We start from the raw sequence: 23,245 nt of genomic DNA on the forward strand, positions 1-23,245 counted from the left end.
CTAACCTGAACACCAGTGATTAACAGACTATCCTGCCACGATATTCCAAACCTTTGGGAGGCGGTCTCCTAGTGAGAGCCCTCCACAGAAATACAGGTGGTCCCCCTCCGGGACGTCTTAAATTACCTAGCTGGTACAATATCACAGAGGCTGCGTCTCCTATCCCTTCTCTAAGCCGCCCCACAATCTACAACTTGCTCAATTTATCACTCCACTTCACTACTAGACAATAGTCACGGGTAGGATGGTTGAATGGAGTACAATGACCGGTGGAGGAGGTGTGGTGTACAGAGGACGCACAGAATGCGACGTCTCTCAGTTGCTGGTTCAGAGCGTGGCACAGGATCGCGTTCGATCTCACCACTCGACCGGTCACCTCCCGGACCCAAGGAGACCACAGACAAACCAATAACGGCTGAGACACTAGCAAGTGTGACACATACAGTGTATATGATCGCCACTTACCGTGTTCGGAGGGTGATCAGTCCTCGAGGTCAGCCACTACGGGTATCATCCACAGCCATCCAGGGATGGGTCCAGGGGGTCTCGGATCGCTGTCCACGCCCCCCGTTGGGCTGCCAAATTGTCGGGGTCGTAACGACAATACCCTTCCTTCACCAGTCATTCCAAATTAAAGTATGAGCCGAGCATCTGGTACCGGGTAAGAATGACTCAGACAAGGTGCTGATTCAATCTCAATTGAATGCCCGTGCATCTACTCATGTCTGCAACGGTCACAACAACTGGCTTTATTCTAAAATACACAATACTAAAAGGGAATGCAATAGGCGGGGTTTCAGCAGCATACGTCTAGTGCTCAATCTCCTCCTGATTCGTCAGACGTCTCCTGGTGGATTCCTCCTCTTCTTTACTTCTCTAAGTTTCGATTTCCAAAGAAATGAATCTTAACCCTTTGGTCACTAAACTGAAACGAAACTGAACACTGGCTGCCATCTTTAAATACAGCTACATTCGCAAGCAGATAGGAAAAACTTATTGTTTTACAGTATAAGATATAAAAGTACAAAAAGTATATAAGGAAATATATTTTCACCTTGACACTAGCACTTGCGGATTACTGTGATTTTTTGAAACTGAGTGTTTTTGGTTTTACTATGCTCTTTTGTGTCTTCAAGTTTCTTGGTGGTGTGTGAACATGTTCCTACAGACTTGTTCACTGTGCAAGTAGCCCATGTGTTCCTGTTTCTATAATTGTTCTCTTGTGTCTACAAGACTAGGGAGTTACCCACCACTCCTTGTGGGCTATCTGCACAAACGCTGTTCCACTCAGCGTGTCCACATGGACATTTCCTCTCTGAACCCTGTTCACACAGGTAATATTCAGATGATCAGGTTTTTAAATACATCAGATAGGGATTGCATACATCAGTTAGGAATAAATATTCTACCCTGAATTGTGCGCAGTGTTTGTTGAAATGTGAAAGCGTTTAGGAAACGCGGCAACTCAGCTACAGAGTTTTAGACCATGTAATGTTATACAGCGGAATTCCCAATGCCTGAGGAGCAGAGGGCATAAAAGTTGCCAATACTTTACTGACTCCTTAACAATGGAGATTTCGACTCTGCAATTTCATAACTGGTGGGGGTAAAAGCTGTGCCCCGGTAGAAATTTCATGACATGGGTTTCCATTCTCCATAGCCGAACACCTACATGCACATCGTTGCATCACAAGGTGAAGTGTCAGATGGAGTGCTGTAAAGCCACAACAACTGGACTCTAGAGCAGTCAAAATGTGTTACGTGTAGTGTTGAATTATGATTCTCGATCTGTCAGTCTGATATAGGAGTATAGGTTTGATGAATGCCAAAAGAATGTTACTTTTTGACTGCATTGTGCTAATTGTAAAGAGGTAGTAAAGGGATAATGTTATGGGGTTGACCTTTAGGGATTGGCCTTGCATACCAAGACTTTTTCGACAATTGTATGCTTCCAACATTTTGGGATTACTTTTGGAAAAACCTTTTTCTGTACCAACACGATTGTGCCCCAGTTAATGTAAAAGAACTTGACTATGACAGAACAAAAGCTCTTGTGGGTGTAATGCCTAGGTGTCTCAATACTTTAGTCCTTATAATGTATATCCTATAAATCAATACAAAATTTTCAGTGCACATGTTAGTTTTTATTATCCTCATTCTATTACATTTTTGTAGTTATGTAACTGTAAAACGTTTACTTGTACAATATTCTTCTTCCCTTTTCTTATGCAGAAGTAGACTTGATCTATACCTAAAACATTTCCCACATTCCAAACATGAAAATGGCTTCTCCCCAGTGTGCGTTCTCTTATGTGTAACAAGACTTGACAACTGACTAAAATGGTGTCCACACTCTGAACATGAATATGGCTTCTCCCCTGTATGAATTCTCTTGTGTGTAACAAGACTTGACATTTGACTAAAATGGTGCCCACATTCTGAACATGAATATGGCTTCTCTCCTGTGTGAGTTCTTTTGTGGGTAACAAGATATAACTTCAGCCTAAAACATTTCCCACATTCTGAACATGAATATGGCTTCTCCCCTGTGTGACTTCTTTGATGTCTAGCAAGGTCCGAATTCTGCTTAAAACATTTTCCACATTCTAAACATGCAAATGGCTTCTCCCCTGTGTGAATTTTCTTATGAGAAAATAAATTTGATTTGTTTGCAAAAGTTTTCCCACATTCTAGACATAGATATGGCTTCTCCCCTGTGTGAGTTCTCCCATGTCTAATAAGACTTGATTTTTGACTAAAATATTTTCCACAATCTAAACATGGATAAAACTTCTTCCTTTTGTGAGTGCTTTCATATGGATCAAGAGTTAAGTTACGCTTAAAATATCTCCCATGCTCTGAACATGAAAATGGCTTTTCTTCTGGGTGACTTCTTTGAAGACTAGCAAGAACTGAGTTCAGGTTAAAACATTTCCCATATTCTGAACATGACAAGTTCTTCTTTCCTGTGTTAGAGCTTTGATTTTTATCAAACCTTCTGTGACTTTTGTTTTTCTTAATAGTCTGTGATGAATCAGAACATAAGACATGATTAAAATGATTGCCTGATGGATCTTTGCTGTGAAGGGATGATGCTATAGTTGGTATAATGCAATGTTCTTCATATGAAACTTCTGTGACACCAAGATCATCTGATTGCATATCTGAAGATGCCAGAAGCCCCTCTAATCTCCTGGTAAAGTCATCTGCTAAGAATAAAACTTTATTAATTTTTCAATAATATAAACTTGAAAATAATATACATATTTATACATATACAAATCACTTAACCATCTGCTCACACTTTCTATCCTTCTTCTCCTAGTCGCTGGAGACATCTCTCCCAACCCCGGTCCCCCAAGATTTCATCCATTATAAGTTCATGCTTAAAACATACAACTCTGCCCTTCACCTCTCCAAACAAACCTATTTTAACACCCTCATCACCTCCCTGTCCAATAACCCTAAACGTCTCTTTGACACTTTCCAGTCTCTCCTCAACCCAAAAGTGCAGTCCCCAACCACAGATCTCCACGCTGACGATCTGGCCAATTACTTTAAAGAAAAAATTGACCACATCTGACAGGAAATTATCTCCCAATCCCTTCATACCATGCACTGTCCTCCCTCCCCCACAGCATCTAGTTCACTCTAACTTCGAACCAGTTACAGAAGAAGTAATCAGGCTCCTTGAAACTTCTCGCCCGAGAAGTCATCAAGAAGTGGCTTAAGTTTGGCATAAACAGTGAAATTAACTATAGCTGGATGTCCAGATGAAAAGACAAAAGAAAATTGGACAGGAGTCTGCCACGGTGCCTACAGCAAAATTAAAGGAGCTGCAGGAATTTTTGGCAAGTACTGGTTGTGCACTGCATGTGGCTCCTGTATTCTTCATATATGTTTTGCCAAAGCCTACATCAAATTTGCTGAAAGCATGTGGAAAAATGTGTTATGGTAGGATGAGATCAAGGTTGATCTTTTTGGCCATAATTCCACAAGGCATGTTTAACGGCGTAAAGCTGACATTTCACATAACCAAAAGAACACCATACTCACAATGGAGCATGGTGGAGATAGCAATATACTTTAGGGCTGTTTTTCAGCAGCTAGAACTCATGTTTTACTCAAGGTGGAGGGTATTATGAACAATTCATATAACACAGCCAATAGAACCCTATCAATCAATAGTAGTAGAAGCAAGGATGGATATTATTGGAATAAAACAAGCTTCAATATGTATCATATAAAAAGGAGAAATGCGCACTAACCACAGGTACTAAACAAAACAAAATACAAAAAAGTGGTCACTATAACCAGTGCACATTAGTAAAATGGTATGGTCTCACCCTTTTGATGTCCTGGATGAGCCATCCAAAGTCCAAAAGGACAGAAATGGGAGGGTATGCATTTCCCATCCTGAAAAGAACAGTACCTTATTGCGGTCCTGCTCTCACTTGTGACCCTTCGTTCCCTCTCAACATGTTTTGTCCACCAGTATAGCTGGACTCATCAGGGGAGTTTATGTATGGTTACCGAATATAGAATCCAGAAAACAGAGATACAGGACTCGGGGTGCTGAGAAGTAACCCAGGTTAGGGGATACCCACCTCTGTTGGCAGAGTGCTGCCTACTTCACAGAGGAAATGTTTACTTTAATTCCCCTGATGAGTCCACTTATAGAGGTGAGGCAATGCGGTGGATGGGTAACTCACAACCTATGTTACCATCATGGATTACTCTAGTTAATTCAATAATCCCATATGTAAAAACAGTCCATCAAAATAGAGGATGTCTGTTAAAATTTTCTAGGATTTGGGACTTATGGAATTCTTCATATCTCACAATCTCTACTTGAGGATAAAGATATAAATGGTGGGAAATTTCTAGATTGGATGGGTGAATGTGATGAGGAGCCACTAGACAAGGAGATTGAGTAAATATGTGTATGGGTATGTACTTATATATACCATGATAAGATGTGATATCAATATAAAGGTAATCCTGGCAGCAAAGTTGAAATTGAAACTGTTATCATTACAGGTTTTAAGATTGAGTTAAACTCAAGTTTTGTTATTCTATTTTTTCACTAGGTTATTATTTGTCTGTCTAGAAGAAATGGCACTGGCATAACAGAAAGGCACATGAACACTTGCAATTCTTTTTCTTATTTTTTATTGATAATATGTGCCTTAGTGGATAATGAATGTCACAAGATATCTAATAATAATATGCAGTAATCTATATGATTCATTATGATTTGTACTTGTTTGGAAAATGTTTAACAAAACAAATAAAAAAAAGAGAAGAATGGATTCACTAGAAGTAGAGCAACGTTTTTGAATGGCCTAACCAGAGTCCGGACCTGAGTCGAGTAAAAAGTTTGTAGGCTGACCTGAAGAGGGCGCTGTACACCATACCCACAGTGGATCATGGTGGAGGCAGCATTATGATTTGAGCTGTTTTTCGGCAGCTGGAATTCGCGCTTTACTCAAGGTGGAGGGTATTATAAACAGTTCCAAATATCAGTGAATTTTGCTTTTCAATTTAGTAGTACAGAGTATGTATGACATTAAAGGTGGAAACAGTTCAGAAATGTTTCTTCTTGGTATTCTGTTTTTTAAATGACAAAAACCTGGCATTTTAACAGGGATGTCTAGACTTTCTATATCCATTATATAACTAACTGATCAACAAAACATTCCATGATTAACTCAGAACCAAAAGAAGAACACTCATTTCTCATTAACAAGGAATCGGCGTTTGCTCGCATCTACCACCTGCCGAAGCTTCTTAAGTCTGGCCAAGCCATTATTTCTGTGACTGCATTTCTAACAGGGCACTGATGGGTTGGCAGACCCCTGTGCTTGTCATAGCAGGTGATAATTTCTGCTTCACTTAACAGAGCTGAAGCCCTACTTAGTGTAGCACAAGCGATTGGACAATCGCAGCTTCAAATGTCTATGGAGACTATTAAAGCAAGTAAAAAAAAAAGTTTTAAAAAATATATCTAACAAAATAAAAATAAAAAGTTCAAACCCCCCCTCCCATTTTGCCCTATTCAAAATAAAATAATAATAATAAAAATGCACAAATTTGGTATCCCTGTGTTCAGAAAAGCCCGATCTATCAAAATATTAAGAATAAATCCGTTCAGTAAACGCCGTAATGAGAAAAAAAATCAAAACCTCAAAATTAAGGTTTTTTTGGTCACCGCAACAATAAAATAAAATGCAATAACAGTCGACCAAAACATCGTATCGTATCCATAACGGTATCAATAAAAACGACAGCTCAGCACCCAAAAAATAAGCCCAAGATCCCGAAAAATGGAGAAGCTACGGGTGTCTCTGAAAATGGCGTCATTATTTATACTTTTGTGATTTTTACCTATTTTTACAAGATTTGGATTTTTTTTCACCACTAAAATAAAGAACCTATACATGTTTAGTATCCGTGAACTCGTACTGATTTGGAAAATCACAATTGCAACTCACTTTCAGCATTTAGTGAGCATGGGAAAAAATTGTGGAATTACACTTTTTTTGCAATTTCAACGCATTTGGAAATTTTTTTCCTCATTTTCAAATACACTATGTATTAGGTTTCATCCAAAAGTACAAGTCGTCCAACAAAAAACAAGCCATCATACGGCTATATTGATGGAAAAATAAAAAGTTATGGCTGCTGGAAGAAGGGGAGCAAAAAATGAAAATAGAAAATTCTAAGGTTGTGAAATGGCTAAAACACAAAAACCTGATTTCAACAATGTAATTTTCTGATGATCGCTTCCCTTTAACATTTAGGGCTACTAACAGTAGTTTGGATTTACAATTACTTTTATTAATTAATTTTTAATTTATGTTACACACTGTGCATGTAAAGATTGAAATATTTTTATTTTCACCCTTTTTCCCCTGTAACTGGGGAAAAATATTACCACCAGTTACAAGGGAAATTAAGTCTCGTAGCTCTGCAGTAGAGCTGTCTAAATCTCTTCTGACGTAACAGCTCCTGCTCCTTACCGATACACATCAATCACATAACCTCTCTCTATAGAATAGGATGTGATCACGGTGCTTCCAATTTCTGGGTACACAGCACTTCTTTAGCACTGTGTATACAGCAATCGAGAGGGCACAGATTGTAATAAATCATCTCTGCTTTCTCTATGGTGATTCAGGCTGTCTCTAGCATCTGCAGCTACACCATCACATGTATTTGCGCTCCTATGCAGCGATGTTTTACAACGTCACCGCAGAATAGGAACAAGACAGCCCGGATGTTTATAGTCTATGGAGAGTGTCCAAAGCTACTTGGACCTTTGAAATCCTCTCGGGACACAACATTTTATTTCTACACACACTGTCGCACTTTCATTCATATACAACGTTTAGTTGAATACCCGATCAGGTGTAAATAATCATCACTTAATTTTTATCAGCTGGTGACTGAGAAGAATCTGTGACCTCTCTGCAGTGGTTACTGCTCACCTGGGTGGTCATATGTAGGAATTTCCTCTTTACACCGATCATCACCCGTCACATATGTCTCTGTAGTATTGATATGGGTCAGATCTTCATCCTGGAACAAATATTGTAAAAGTCACAGACAGTTGGGGAAGTCACATCTATGATCAGCTCTAATCCTGCCATCTCCACCGTTCTCATTACACAAGTATAAAACATATAATACTGGTGGATACAACAAGGCTGAGCACAAGACCTTCACAGCCATCTACACATCATAGGGGAGATCTCATGACACCTTCTCTCCACCTACCTGATGATCCTGAGGAACATTGGGATTTTCTTGTTTACAGTCCTGTGGAAGAAGAGGATGGGGACATCTTTCTGGTGTTTTCCTCTTACTGGATAGATCTGGAGGAAACACATACAGGGACTGAATTCATTCTTTACATACAGATAATTATAGGCCGTGTATTTAGTCCTGTTTATTACCTGGTGATGTGAGGGGCTGGGGATCCTCCATCATGACGTCCTGGTACAGATCTTTGTGTCCGTCTAAATACTCCCACTCCTCCATGGAGAAATAGACAGTGATATCTTGACACCTTATAGGAACCTGACACATACAATGATACCGTCATCTCCCTTCATAGCGTTACTGTATAATGTCCCAGCATTCCCAGCAGTGTCACCTCTCCAGTCAGCAGCTCAATAATCTTGTAGGTGAGTTCTAGGATCTTCTGGTCATTGATGTCCTCATGTATCAGGGGGTGAGGTGGAGGCCCTGTGATTGGGCTCAGGGGTCTTCCCCATCCCTCAGACCCAGTGGCCTGACAGCGCTCACTAGAGGTCTTCTTCGTTACTGTGTAATCCTGGTTATGGAGAGACACATTAATAAATCTAACTACAGACATTTCCAGAGCCCTTCCTTCTCCAGTTCTGTCCATCTGTTATTCCCATAGATAAGAATGATGTAATGTGACGTCATCAGAATCTCTCACCTCTCCAGTAAGCCGGAAGAGGATCTCTAGGGTGAGGTATAATATCCTCTCCTTCATCTTGTCCTTGTCCCTATCCATCCTTGAGGGGTCAATAGGGAAAATTATCTTATATAGAAGATTTCCACTGAGAGGATCAGATATTGTAGGGACCTGAATGGGGAAAAGATGACAATGTAACATCATAAAGATCCCGTGTAATAATATTATATCATCACATTCACAATGGCCCGATTTACCCATGGCCAAATTTGGTCTAGACTACTCAAGTCGTTTGGCCAGGAATTAGGACAGGACGACAGAATTTCATTTTTATATATAGAGATTAGCAGATCACATTGTTAATAGTGATGAGTGAGCATGCTCGCCACTACTCGTTACTTGCCCAAGCATCTCACTGCTCAAGATGCTCGAAGCTCGCCGAGTATTTCCGGGATTGGTCTGTGGGAGCTCGGGTCCCTGCCCTGCATGTTTGGCGCTCTTTAGAGAGCCAATGAACATGCAGGGATTGTCTGTCACACACTGTAATGCCGCAGCCATGTTGGTTGTGGCATTACAGTGATTGGCTGGCCAAACAGCATCATCAGGGCTATATCAGACCTGGCGCCGCTATACTCGTCACAGTCTACTACGGAATCAGGCAGTGCAGGGAGAGATTTGCCTGGTTCAAACTTAATGTGAGTATACTATATAGTATATCTCAACTAACAGTCCTTTTGAGGACTAATAAAGCTGCAGAGATCAGTGCTAAGCAGGCAGGCTTTGTATGTGGCAAACTGAGGTGCATATAGCCATTCCAGTTATGTCTGCTGCTGCTATTACAGATATTTGTAGACATAGCCCCAGGTACCAGGGGCCAGGAATATTTTTTATTTTTACAGGCCAGCTATTTAAAACTGTGGTTTGTGCATCACACATGGATCAGTGATAAAAAGTGAGGTCCAAATTCTGCCATTTCTGGCCTTCCTTTAAATTTTGTTGCAGTGTTTTAGCGAAGTTACTGAAACAGTTTTCTGGTAAAAATAGCTACCTACAGGCCAGCTATTTAAAACTGTGGTTTGTTCGTCACACGGATCACCTATAAGTTCGCTCAAAATTCAGCCATTTGTAGTGTACGTGGAAAATATTGTCCTCCATTTAAAATGGGCAAGGGACGGATAACTAAACGTGATGGTGATGCTGCATGCAGAGGCCAAGGCTGAGGCTGTGAGCAAGCTGAAATTGTGCGACAACAAACACCCACATCTTCTCGCCCAACCTTCCTGTACGAATTACTAGGGGATCGCAGCTCAGCACTATTGAACCCAGAGCAGTGTCAAAAGGTTGTTGGTTGATCGCAGATAATGTTTCCAGTCACTTTGCCACCACCACCCTGTCTTCCACATGGTCAGCTCTCAGTAGCCATGAGTCTGGACCGCATATTCATCACCCTGATCCTCCGTCCTCCCATCATGCCGAGTGCCCGGCGACAACTGATCCTACACTTAGACACTTCGAAGAGCTATTCACTTTTCTATTTATATATTCGGGCCTCTCGCCCAGTCCACTTGAAGTGGGGCAAGAGGAGATCGCATTCAACGATGCCCAAATATTTGAGCAGCCACGGTCACACAAAGGCGATGGAGGTTGACGATGATGAGACACAATTGCCAGAATGTCAGGAGGAGGACCAGGGTGCGGAAGTGGAAGACGAGGTGATGGACGATATAGTAACTGACCCAAGGTGGCAGGAGGACATGCAGAGCGAGGACAGCAGCACACAGGGGGAGGAAGAAGAAGCACCCCAACAGGCAGAAAGAAGTAGGGTGGTGGTTGCAGATAGAAGGCGGGTAACTGTTCTCCGTAACACCAACACAACGGAAGTTGCCAGTCCAACTGTTAGGTCTTCCCAAGTCTGGTTGTTTTTTAAAGACTCTGCCGATAACCCCAAAAAGACCATTTGCACTACCTGCCAGGTCAGCTTCAGCAGGGGTAGCAAAACTACCAGCCTGACCACCACCAGCATGATCAGGCACATGGCAGCAAAGCACCCGACTTTGCGGGCTGAACCCCAGAGGAACAGTGTCAGCGGGTGACACCACTGCTTTTTCCGCTGTTGTGCATGCAAACCAATCCCGTGTCCGTGGTGCATGCAAAGATGCCTCCTGCCCTGCACCTGTCATTGCACACACTCAACTAGCACCATCAGCAAGCACGTTCACGTCCTTATCCCAGCGCAGCGTTCAGTTGTACATACCCCAGTCCTTGGAACGCAAGTGCAAATACGCAGCCAGTGCCCCACCAGCCACACTACTAAATTCCCACATTTCGCAACTGCTTGTGCTCGAAATGTTGCCTTTTAGGCTCGTGGAGATGGAAGAGGTCCACAACCTGATGGTATCGGCGGCCGTCCCTCGGTACTCGGTCCTCAGCCGCCACTATTTCTCCTGGTGTGCCATCCCCGCATTACACAAGCATGTGTCCTACAACATTAGCCGTGCCCTCAACAATGCAGTTACTGGGAAAGTCCACCTAACCACGGACACGTGGACAAGTGCTTGTGGGAAGGATGGTACATCTTGCTGACAGCACACTGGGTTAACATAGTGGAAGCGGGGACCCAGTCGGACCTTGGGATGGAACACGTCCTCCCGATGCCAAGGATTGTGGGCCTTAAGTCAATCAGGGTTGCCCCCACAGTCTACAGCTCCTGCACCTCATCCTCCTCTTCAGCCTCCATCTCTGAAATGACCACATCAGTCACAAGCTGGAAGTACTGCAGCACTGCCTCAGCCAAGCGGCAACAGGCTGTGCTGAAGCTAATATGCCTAGGTGACAAACCGCACAATGCTGAAGCGTTGTGCACAGCTCTGGAAGAGCAGGCAGATCTGTGGTTGACGCCGTTGAACCTACAGCCAGGCATGATTGTGTGTGAAAATGGCCGGAACCTAGTTGTGGCTCTGAGGTGAGCTCACACATGTACCATACCTGGCCTATGTGCTTAACCTCGTGGTTCAGCGGTTTCTTAAAACCTACCCGGAGCTGTCGGATCTACTTGTCAAAGTATGTCGCCTGTGTTCCCATTTTAGAAAGTGAGCTACAGCTTCCGCCGTCCTTTCCATGCTTCAGTAATGTTTGCAGCTTTCGGCTCACTGACTGGTGTGTGATGTCCCAATGCGTTGGAACTCTACACTGCAGATGTTGGAAAGTATTTGTCAGCAGAAGAGGGCAGTTATTGACTACCAGCATCCACAAGGCCGTCGCATCGGAAAACAAAATGAATTGGAGCTTTCAAATGAGAAAACGCACCCACAATTGATGAGGATATCTATAAAATACCTCACAAGTCATATAGCTCTATACACTTGATGAAGGCTCTTCTAAGCAGGAACGCATTGTGTACGAATTTCATGCTTTTAATGTTTTTTTTTTTTACTGGTATTTTCATTTTTATTCATGTTCTCCATTTTTTCCTATGCAGCATATCCTCAGTGTCTGCAACCTTTTGGAATAAGCATTTACCCAGCACCCAGTTAACAGTTGGAGGTATGTTTTAAATATTACGACCAATTGGGATCCTACCAGCTAGATGGAACCGTCTCCGAAATCCCCCCTCTGATTGTATCTAGCCCAAAATGGTATCAATGTTCTGATCGCCTGTTATTGCAATTTGCGGTGACCAAAAAAAACGTAATTTTGTTTTGATTCTTTATTCTCATTACACTGTTTACCGATCGGATTCATTATTTCTATATTTTCATAGATCGAACGTTTCTGAAACCAGAGATAAAAAATATGTTTTCCTTTACTGTTTTATTTTGAAGCAAAAGGAGGTGATTTGAACTTTTTATATTTTCTTTTAAATTGTTTTAAAAAAAATTTTTTTCCCTCGCTTCAATAGTCTCCTTAGCAGACTTGAAGATGTGATCATCCGATCGCCTGTGCTACACATAGCAGGAATTCTACGCTGCTATAGATATCAGAAATCACCATGTCCTATAAATGTTGGCCACGGGGAGGCGCTCATAGCAGATTATCAATGACAAATAGTGTTGAGCGATACCTTCTGATACTCAAAGGTATCGGTATCGGATGGTATCGGCCGAGATTCAAAAAATATCGGATATCGCCGATACCGATACCCGATACCAATGCAAGTCAATGGGACACAAGTATCGGAAGGTATCCTGGATGGTTCCCAGGGTCTGAAGGAGAGGAAACTCTCCTTCAGGTCCTGGGATCCATATTCATGTAAAAAATAAAGAATTAAAATAAAAAATATGGATATACTCACCCCTCCGGCGGCCCCTGGACCTTACCGATGTAACCGGCAGCCTCCGTTCCTAAGAATGAGGAGTGAAGGACCTTCGATGACGTCGCGGCTTGTGATTGGTCGCGTGACCGCTCACGCGACCAATCACAAGCTGCGACGTCATCGCAGGTCCTAAACTCACTGTATTCTTAGGAACGGAGGCTGCCGGTTACATCGGTAAGGTCCAGAGGCCGCCGGAGGGGTGAGTATATCCATATTTTTTATTTTAATTCTTTATTTTTTACATGAATATGGATCCCAGGGCCTGAAGGAGAGTCTCCTTTCCTCCAGACCCTGGGAACCATACACTGGGAACTTCCGATTCCGATATCACAAAAATATCGGAACTCGGTATCGGAATTCCGATACAGCAAATATCGCCCGATACCCGATACTTGCGGTATCGGAATGCTCAACACTAATGACAAACATGAGGAGGTCTCCTGCAGACCCTCAATGTCATAACCCATCGGCGCCCCGGGATCATGTGACAGGGGCGCAGATGGGCAAGGTTTATGACACACTTCCGGCGCGTGCATATTGTCAGAGATTGACATCGGCATTTAACATGTTCACAGCCACGGGTGTATTACGATTCTACCCATAGGTGTTAGGATCAGATAAGCTATCACGTGCTGGGAAGATGCGGGCTCATCCCCGAAGCCTTCATCAAAGAGAGGAAGACAAACGTGGACGTACCTATATGTCATAAGCTGTGAAGGGGTTAATACTCCTGATATTTTCCCCAACAGCTCCTCAAAAAAGCTGTGAAAGTCAGGCAGAAAATCATCATCAACTAGTAAAGGACGAAATCTCATACAGCAGACGAAAGACTGAAAAGCTGTGGCTCAGTCCAGCACCTACCTCCACCTGCAGAGCCGCACACCACATATATGGCTGTTCTGTGCGCACAGGACCTGTGATGAGGTCACAGGAGGGGAGGAGTCAGGGGTCACATGATCAGGGCCTCAGTGTATGCAGGACTCTGCTGTGCTGGTTGTCATGGTGCTGGATGGGGGAAGTTTCTGTGTGGGGTCAGGAGGGGTTTACAGGGTGGATGTAGCAGAGCCGTGTGTGTACGAGGTGTACGGAGCGGAGCCGTGTGTGTATGAGGTGTACGGAGCGGAGCCGTGTGTGTGCCAGGTATACGGAGCAGAGCTGTGTGTGTACGAGGAGTACGGAGCGGAGCCGTGTGTGTACGAGGTGTACGGAGCGGAGCCGCGTGTGTACGAGGTGTACGGAGCGGAGCCGTGTGTGTACGAGGTGTACGGAGCGGAGCCATGTGTGTATGAGGTGTACAGAGCAGAGCCACTTGTGTATGAGATGTACAGAGCAGAGCCATGTGTGTACGGAGCTGAGCCGTGTGTATGAGGTGTACGGAGCGGAGCCACATATGTACGAGGTGTACGGAGCGGAGCCACATATGTACGAGGTGTACGGAGCGAAGCCATGTGTGTACGAGGTGTACAGAGCAGAGCCGTGTGTGTACGAGGTGTACGGAGCGGAGCCGTGTGTGTACGAGGTGTACGGAGCGGAGCCGTGTGTGTACGAGGTGTACGGAGCGGAGCCGTGTGTGTACGAGGTGTACAGAGCGGAGCTACATGTGTACTAGGTGTACGGAGAGGAGCCTCATGTGTACCAGGTGTACGAAGCGGAGCCATGTGACCAACATGTTCGGAGCATAGATGCATGTTTACTATCTGTACAAAGCAGAGCCGCATATGTGCAATATGTAGTGTACGGACTGGTGTTGCGATCCGTACAGTGGTGCCATGTGTGTATGACGTGTACGGATCGGAGATGCGCATCTTCTACATGTACGGTGCTAAGCCGCATGTGAACAGCGTATATGGAGCAGAGTCATGTGGGTACGACATCTGCTGGTCAGAGCCACGTGTATATGACAAGCACTGAGCTGAGTGACATTTGTAGATTTTGTACGGTACGGAGCCAGTTTGTACCACATGTGTTTGGATCGGAGTCGTGTGTGTACGACATGTACAGAGTGGAGCTGTGTGGGCACGTTATGTACAGAGGAAAGCCGTGTGGCTACAACTTGTGCGGAGAGGAGCCATGTGGCTATGACTTTGGGGCGGAGCCGTGTTGCTACATGTGCGGAGCGGAGTCGAGCCGCTACGACTTGTGCGGAGCGGAGCCGCCTCATTCAGACTACGTATGTGTTCTTTTTACAAACATGGAATAAACAGCCTTCTGAATGAGGGCTGACACTGACAGACTGGAAAGTGCACTGCACAATGTAAATAGGGCAGTTTATTGTCATTGCGTGGTCAGGTACCTTGTGGGAATAATGAATATGCAGCGCCCCCACTGTCGCAGGGCCGAGGGGTACCCGGTACCGGGCCTCTGAGTTTCTGCTCTGGGGTTGTCACGGTGGCTAGACCCGGTCCGTGACCCTGCTGAGGGGCGCACAATGAAAGGTGTGGATATGGTGATGATGTTATGGTGCGGTGAAGTGCCGGTCGCAGTAAATAACGAGGACACCAGGTTGCAGTCTCTTTACTGAAGGCTTCAGGGTCCTCAATCCGGAATACGGTTAACCGGGCTGCGCAAGCCTGGCCGGTCCGATGGCACCTCCAGAGTTCCCTTTGCAGGTGGAAATCTGTGCCTACCGTCTAGCGCTTGTGTGTTGTGGTCCTTCCCTGCTGTGCTTACGGGATAGTACCCCACAACTGTTGTGTCTGTTTCTCGTGTTCCCTCACAACTCGATTCTGATGTTCTTCCACGTCCCCCAGATCTTATGGTTAGGACGCACCCGTATGACGGGGAGGCTCGGAGCTCTTCCGGGACTCTAGCGTCGCCCCACTCCTGTTGTTACCCCCCTGTGTCTTCCTAGGTCAATTGGGTGAGACAGCCCGCCTCTGACTGACTGTCCTGCCGTAGGTTTGAAGTTTGGCTTGGAGCTCTATACTTCCTCGGCGTTCCGGCCACCGGTTATGCGCCTCAGTGGGATGTTGCCTCGTCTTACAGCACGACTCCTACTGGTATTCTCCTTGTTTGGTTGATCTCGTTTCTCACTCAGCACAATAAATCTCGCTTCTTATCCTTTCTTGGGGTACCGCCGATATATCGTGCAGGCGCGGTCCCGTAATGTTCTCTCTGGTTGCTAGGCCTCTGTCAGGATCCCACCCCTGACAGGGACCCCTCTGAATCTTCCCCTACAACACCCTCTGCCACAAGGTGTTGCCTGGTTCCAACCCAGTCAGCTTTCTCATCTAACTTCCTGCCTAACCCCCAGTTTTACCAGATTGTGAGGAGTGGCCTAATGAATAGTACCCTTAGCTCCCCCTGGAGGCCAGACTGTGAAATGTATTGGTGACTGTGATACCTGGTCAGATGAACTCCTTCAGTGCCATCAGACGTACCATAGCCCCCCTTAGCAGCGGAGCTCCAGTACTGCAACGACCAGGACTCTGGGGCACTGCACTCCCCCCCGGTTAAATCCAGTACTCCTGGACTGGGAAGAAAACGAGAATACATGTCAGCAAAAAGACATACAATTTTTGAAAATGCAAATACAAGTAAACTTTTTAACAGAGCTTCCCTTTATGGGAGGTGAGGACGCTTGAACGTTACAAACATGGTTTAATATTTTAAATAACATACTAAAAATAACTTTCCTTACCCAACCGGGTATTCTACTAAGTGCAAATTCCTTGAACAATAATTTAACTCTGCCTTTAAGGACATACTCGCTAAATCCACTAAAGACCTTCTTATAACACAATATAAGGCTAATCAACTTTTATGCATTCTCCTTCTTTACGTCTGCAGGACCGCCTGTCCTAACTGCTCCAGGCCTACTGCCTTTCTTTTCTGTTACAGGACCGCCCCTTTCCGCCCGGGCCTACTGTCTTTCTACTACTATACACAGTATAGAACATATCATCCATCTTTCAGTTCAGAATTACTGAGCCATCTCTGTATGGCTCCTAGGAGGACTCACTGACTAACCCCGTACGGGTTCACTTTCTGTCCTCATTCTTCTATCAACATTAAACATTTCTTACAATGTGACTAGCTTTCTACATATAACTTTTACATATCAGCATTATCAGTACTTTCTTTCTTTCAAAACATCATCATTCTTTAAGTGCTTTTGATGAACATCCCCTTTAAGAGGGGACCAAGTCTCTATGAGGTAGTGCAACTTCTCAAGCTGCAAGTCCGTATGCAGCAAGGACTCCGGTACTGCTTTCAGGAACAGTTTCTTCGCAAAGAGTCCTTTCTTTTATAAAACCAGTAGAGAGCACCTTTAAGAAGGTGCAAACTATTTACAACATCAGTTTTTGAATCATTCACCGTCCATGATTCGGCAGTCTCTTGATAACTGAAGCAAAAAAGTAGAAAACAAACAAAAGGCAATAGGGATCCCGGGTCAACAAAGGGATCCCTTTAAGAGTTAACCCTGGACGGGTTTTAGCAGCATAACAGCAGAAAACAATGAACTATTTACAATTGCAGAGTGTTAGGATAGTTACTTGAACCACTCAGGAGGCAGCACCGGCGGAGGCAACCCCTGTGGATATTGCCCACCGCCTGGTACCGCGTAAGGAGGGGTGTTGTCCCACCTGGGGGTCTGCGTACCCACTGTCTTCAGTTCTGGGGCAGCAGGAGCACCCCCTTGAAGAGGCGCCTCCTTGGCCACGAGGGTGGTGGAGGTGACGATGCTGCATGTCGTGGTCTTAACCATTGTGCACGTTGGAGTGACCTCGGTGGTCCTGGTGATGATCATGGGCTGACCACAAGGGGGCACCTCTGCCACAGGGGTCAGCTTCACTGGCACCTTAATCGGGGGTGTCACAGGGTTCTGCCTCTTGTGGACATTCAGGGCAAACCACCCCTTTTCCCCAAAGTGCCTGGTGTAACTGACTTCGTCCCCCGGGTAGAGATCCCGGTCTGGGTGGCCCTCTCTGAGATGAGACTCAACATCCCTTCGGTTGACAAACACCTCCGCATACAGGCCCGGCTCTTTAATGAAGCCCCAGCCTCCACGGAGCTTGAAGGTGGTGATGGTGCCCTGCCTGCGCGGGGCCTGGTGAGCGGCGGGGTCCTTGCGGGCCCGGTCTTTGACCGCCAGGTCTTTTTGATGGTGGGCCTCCAGCCCGGCCTGGTACGCCTTTTCCTTCTCCTCCCACTGCTGTTCCAGCTGGGTCTGGTATTCCTCCCAGCTCAGGGCCTGCACCATCTCCCCTTCCCGTGTCTTCACCCCGGGGAACCCCATGAGGTCGGATCCTGGTTTCACCCAGCAGCATACCGTGCGCTCCGCATGGACCTCACACAGCAGGGTAGTTGGCGGGATCGGGGCTTTCAGGAAGCGTTCCATACCCGTTGTCTCCTCCCATGGTAACAGGCGCTGGAGTCTATGGGTCCCAGGGAGAGGGGGTGCCGCAACGGGGCCTACTAACAAGCCCTCTGCCAGCGGGACGGGGTCGGCGGACTCACCAACCGATGCAGGCTCCTCCTCCGCGGCGGGTTCTGCTGACTGTGTCGGCGAGGGTCTCAGCAACAACTCCGGTGGTGGTACAGGATCCGATGCCAGAGAACTTCCTTCCGGTACTACCTGGTGCGGAGCCTGGGCCTTCACGTTCAGCTGAAGGAGCCGGTGGATCAAGTCCTCCATCTCAGCCTGCAAGAGATCAGCGCTGTCCGTGGAGCATTGGCTGCGGTGCTCATCCGGGTAGTTGGGGGAGACTTCTACTTCAACCCCACATTCGGGTCCCGAGCTGCTGGCCATGGCGTCCTCCACGTGGGTTACTTCCTGATCCTTTTCCCGCTCTCTCCTTCGTGGGCGGTTTCGTTTTCTCTGTCTCCGCCCACCATTGAGAATCAGGAGGCGGATCTCGGCTGCTGACGGACACGTCCTCACGGTGCAGAAATATTTAGACTGGGCGGCCATTGTCCTTCGCGCTCTCCAGCTTGTCTACGCCCAGTCCACGCCCCTCTTCTTCTCCTGCGCTCTCCTCAGGGCGCTGTAATGGCGGATTTTGGCGGCAAATGGCAATACACAGTCCTTGCAATAAAGTACAGTCCAAGTATAATAAATCACAGTTCCAAGGCACACATGACCCGATTCTTCAGGCTTAAGTAGATCCTGTTCGTGACGCCAAGTTTGCAGCGCCCCCACTGTCGCAGGGCCGAGGGGTACCCGGTACCGGGCCTCTGAGTTTCTGCTCTGGGGTTGTCACGGTGGCTAGACCCGGTCCGTGACCCTGCTGAGGGGCGCACAATGAAAGGTGTGGATATGGTGAGGATGTTATGGTGCGGTGAAGTGCCGGTCGCAGTAAATAACGAGGACACCAGGTTGCAGTCTCTTTACCTCTTTACTGAAGGCTTCAGGGTCCTCAATCCGGAATACGGTTAACCGGGCTGCGCAAGCCTGGCCGGTCCGATGGCACCTCCAGAGTTCCCTTTGCAGGTGGAAATCTGTGCCTACCGTCTAGCGCTTGTGTGTTGTGGTCCTTCCCTGCTGTGCTTACGGGATAGTACCCCACAACTGTTGTGTCTGTTTCTCATGTTCCCTCACAACTCGATTCTGATGTTCTTCCACGTCCCCCAGATCTTATGGTTAGGACGCACCCGTATGACGGGGAGGCTCGGAGCTCTTCCAGGACTCTAGCGTCGCCCCACTCCTGTTGTTACCCCCCTGTGTCTTCCTAGGTCAATTGGGTGAGACAGCCCGCCTCTGACTGACTGTCCTGCCGTAGGTTTGAAGTTTGGCTTGGCGCTCTATACTTCCTCGGCGTTCCGGCCACCGGTTATGCGCCTCAGTAGGATGTTGCCTCGTCTTACAGCACGACTCCTACTGGTATTCTCCTTGTTGCGTTGATCTCGTTTCTCACTCAGCACAATAAATCTCGCTTCTTATCCTTTCTTGGGGTACCGCCGCTATATCGTGCAGGCGCGGTCCCGTAACGTTCTCTCTGGTTGCTAGGCCTCTGTCAGGATCCCACCCTTGACAGGGACCCCTCCAGGGCCGGACTGGCCATCGGGCAGTTCTGGCAAATGCCAGAAGGGCCGGTGGCAGTAGTGGGCCGCTCGAGTGTGCCGCTGTCGGCACACTCCCCACACTGTCGCGGTACACTCCTGGCCCCATACATTCATAGACACCAGTACAGTTGAATGCAAAAATGGAGGAGAGAGCGTCTGCTGACGCCCCCTCTCCCATCATTCCCCGCTCTGCCTGCCGCTGACACTGCGGGTGCGCGATGACGTCATATCATCGCGCACCTGCTGTGTGACCGGGCGGGCAGACTGCATCTGCTGAGACCGGAGCAGCGCGGGGCACGAGGAGAGAGGTGAGTAGAGTGTTTGTTTTTTTTATCAATGAGTGATGACTGGATTGTGGAGCTATGGGGGGGGGGGGGTCCGGCTGCATTCCATTCCATGGGCCTGTGCTGCATTATATTCTATGGGGCTGGCTGCATTCCATTCCATGGGCCTGTGCTGCATTATATTCTATGGGGCTGGCTGCATTCCATTCCATGGGCCTGTGCTGCATTATATTATATGGGGCTGGCTGCATTCCATTCTATGGGCCTGTGCTGCATTATATTCTATGGGGCTGGCTGCATTCCATTCCATGGGCCTGTGCTGCATTATATTCTATGGGGCTGGCTGCATTCCATTCCATGGGCCTGTGCTGCATTATATTCTATGGGGCTGGCTGCATTCCATTCCATGAGCCTGTGCTGCATTATATTCTATGGGGCTGGCTGCATTCCATTCTATGGGCCTGTGCTGCATTATATTATATGGGGCTGGCTGCATTCCATTCTATGGGCCTGTGCTGCATTATATTCTATGGGGCTGGCTGCATTCCATTCTATGGGCCTGTGCTGCATTATATTATATGGGGCTGTGTCATGATCTCTGCAGGCAGAGATCATAGCAAGCCTATAGAGGGACAAGCTCTCGGAAGATGGAACTATACTGACCATGAACTAAGCCTGCCGCGCAACTAGAAATAGCCAGGTAGCATTTCCTATTTATCGCTAGATGCCCAGCTCTGGCCTAAGACCTAAATAGCTAGCAGAGGGAAATATAAGACCTGGCTCACCTCTAGAGAAATATTCCAAAGAAGACAGTAGCCCCCCACATATAATGACGGTGAGTTCAGATGAAACTACAAACGCAGCAGGAAAATAGTCTTAGCAAATTTGAGGTCCGCTTACTAGATAGCAGAAGACAGATAGTATACTTTCATGGTCAGCAGAAAAACACTAACAAAACACCATCCAGAGATTACCTTAAACTCTGGCATTAACTCATAACGCCAGAGTAGCAATCCCTGATCAACGAGAGCTTTCCAGACACAGTAACAAAACTTCAGCTGTGAACTGGAACAAATAGGCAAAACAAAACATGGACAAAAGTCCAACTTAACTAGTAGTTGTCTAGAAGCAGGAACAAGCACTGAGAGGCATCAGATAACATTGTTGACCGGCAAGAAACCACCAGAGAAATGAGCTTAAATAGCGACACCCACTACTGATGGAACCAGGTGAAACAGGAAAGAGGATGACAAGTCCAATTCCACAAGCGGCCACCGGGGGAGCCCAGAATCCAAATTCACAACAGTACCCCCCCCTCAAGGAGGGGGCACCGAACCCTCACCAGATCCACCAGGGCGACCAGGATGAGCCCTATGGAAGGCACGAACAAGATCAGAAGCATGAACATCAGATGCATTGACCCAAGAATTATCCTCCTGGCCGTAACCCCTCCAGTTGACCAGATACTGGAGTTTCCGTCTGGAAACACGAGAGTCCAAAATTTTCTCCACAACGTACTCCAACTCACCCTCAACCAACACCGGAGCAGGAGGCTCAACTGAAGGTACAACAGGTACCTCATACCTGCGCAATAACGACCGATGAAAAACGTTATGAATGGAAAAGGACGCAGGGAGGTCCAAACGGAAAGAAACAGGATTAAGAATCTCCAATATTCTATAAGGGCCGATGAACCGAGGTTTAAACTTAGGAGAAGAGACCCTCATAGGGACAAAACGAGAAGACAACCACACTAAATCTCCAACACAAAGCCGAGAACCAACACGACGATGACGGTTGGCAAAACTCTGAGTCTTATGGATTGGTCCTTTGCCAATCGTTGTGGTTTTAATTTAGAGCCTTTGGAGACTCTTATTCCTCTGAAGGGGATTGACTCCACCCCATTGGCTAATAATAAACCACAATACTGGACACAAGTAACCATGCGTATCAATCCGGATCACCAGGAGATTATTCGTTTCCTGGTGCTGTATAATTTACATGACGATTTGGTACTGGGATTGCCATGGTTGCAGTCTCACAACCCAGTCTTGGACTGGAGAGCAATGTCTGTGTTGAGCTGGGGATGTAAGGGTATTCATGGGGACGTACCTTTGGTTTCTATTTCGTCGTCCATTCCCTCTGAAGTCCCTGAGTTCCTCTCTGATTATCAAGACGTCTTTGACGAACCCAAGCTTGGGTCGTTACCTCCGCACCGTGAGTGCGATTGTGCCATAGATTTGATACCGGGTTGTAAATATCCAAAGGGTCGTTTGTTTAATTTGTCTGTGCCGGAACATGCTGCTATGCGGGAATATATAAAGGAGTCTTTGGAAAAGGGACATATTCGTCCATCTTCTTCTCCCTTGGGAGCTGGGTTTTTCTTTGTCTCAAAAAAAGACGGCTCTTTGAGACCATGTATTGATTATCGGCTTCTGAATAAGATCACTGTTAAGTATCAATACCCATTGCCATTGCTTACTGATTTGTTTGCTCGTATAGAGGGTGCTAAGTGGTTCTCTAAAATTGATCTTCGTGGGGCGTATAATTTGGTGCGGATCAGGCAGGGGGATGAGTGGAAGACCGCATTTAATACGCCCGAGGGTCACTTTGAGTATTTGGTCATGCCTTTTGGTCTTTCTAATGCCCCTTCAGTTTTCCAGTCTTTTATGCATGATATTTTCCGCGATTTTCTGGATAAATTTATGATAATATATCTGGATGATATTCTGATTTTTTCTGATGACTGGGACTCTCATGTCCAGCAGGTCAGGAGAGTTTTTCAGGTTCTGCGGTCTAATTCTTTATGTGTGAAGGGGTCTAAGTGCGTTTTTGGGGTCCAGAAAATTTCCTTTTTGGGGTATATTTTTTCTCCCTCTTCCATTGAGATGGATCCCGTCAAGGTGCAAGCTATTTGTGACTGGACTCAGCCCTCCTCTCTTAAGGGTCTTCAGAGATTTTTGGGCTTTGCCAACTTTTACCGCCGATTTATTGCTGGTTTTTCGGATGTCGTTAAACCACTGACTGATTTGACCAGACAAGGCGCTGATGTTGCTAATTGGTCCCCTCATGCTGTAGAGGCCTTTCAGGAGCTTAAGCGCCGTTTTGCCTCTGCCCCTGTGTTGCGTCAGCCTGATGTGAATCTGCCTTTTCAGGTTGAGGTTGACGCTTCGGAGATCGGAGCTGGGGCAGTGTTGT

The 23,245-nt window shown here is 46.3% G+C and overlaps 1 protein-coding gene across 2 annotated transcripts; it reads right to left on the reverse strand.

Annotated features, from left to right (window-relative positions):
• Positions 1–1,099: 1,099 nt before the first annotated feature.
• On the reverse strand, positions 1,100–13,679 carry LOC143767482 (uncharacterized). Of its 2 annotated transcripts, none has more exons than XM_077255865.1 (7): positions 13,620–13,679; positions 8,468–8,617; positions 8,159–8,338; positions 7,959–8,082; positions 7,780–7,877; positions 7,491–7,581; positions 1,100–3,206 (listed from the first exon to the last, which is right to left on the reverse strand). In XM_077255865.1, exons 1-7 carry the CDS (start codon positions 13,644–13,646, stop codon positions 2,176–2,178), a joined length of 1,701 nt encoding a protein of 566 aa, XP_077111980.1. In that variant the 5' UTR covers positions 13,647–13,679; the 3' UTR covers positions 1,100–2,175. The 2 variants fall into 2 exon arrangements, with proteins under 2 accessions (XP_077111980.1, XP_077111979.1); XM_077255864.1 differs by having other exon boundaries at positions 1,100–3,209.
• Between the last annotated feature and the right edge of the window lie 9,566 nt (positions 13,680–23,245).

This window comes from Ranitomeya variabilis, chromosome 4 (assembly GCF_051348905.1).
Source record: "Ranitomeya variabilis isolate aRanVar5 chromosome 4, aRanVar5.hap1, whole genome shotgun sequence".
NCBI classification, from domain to species: Eukaryota; Metazoa; Chordata; class Amphibia; order Anura; family Dendrobatidae; genus Ranitomeya; species Ranitomeya variabilis.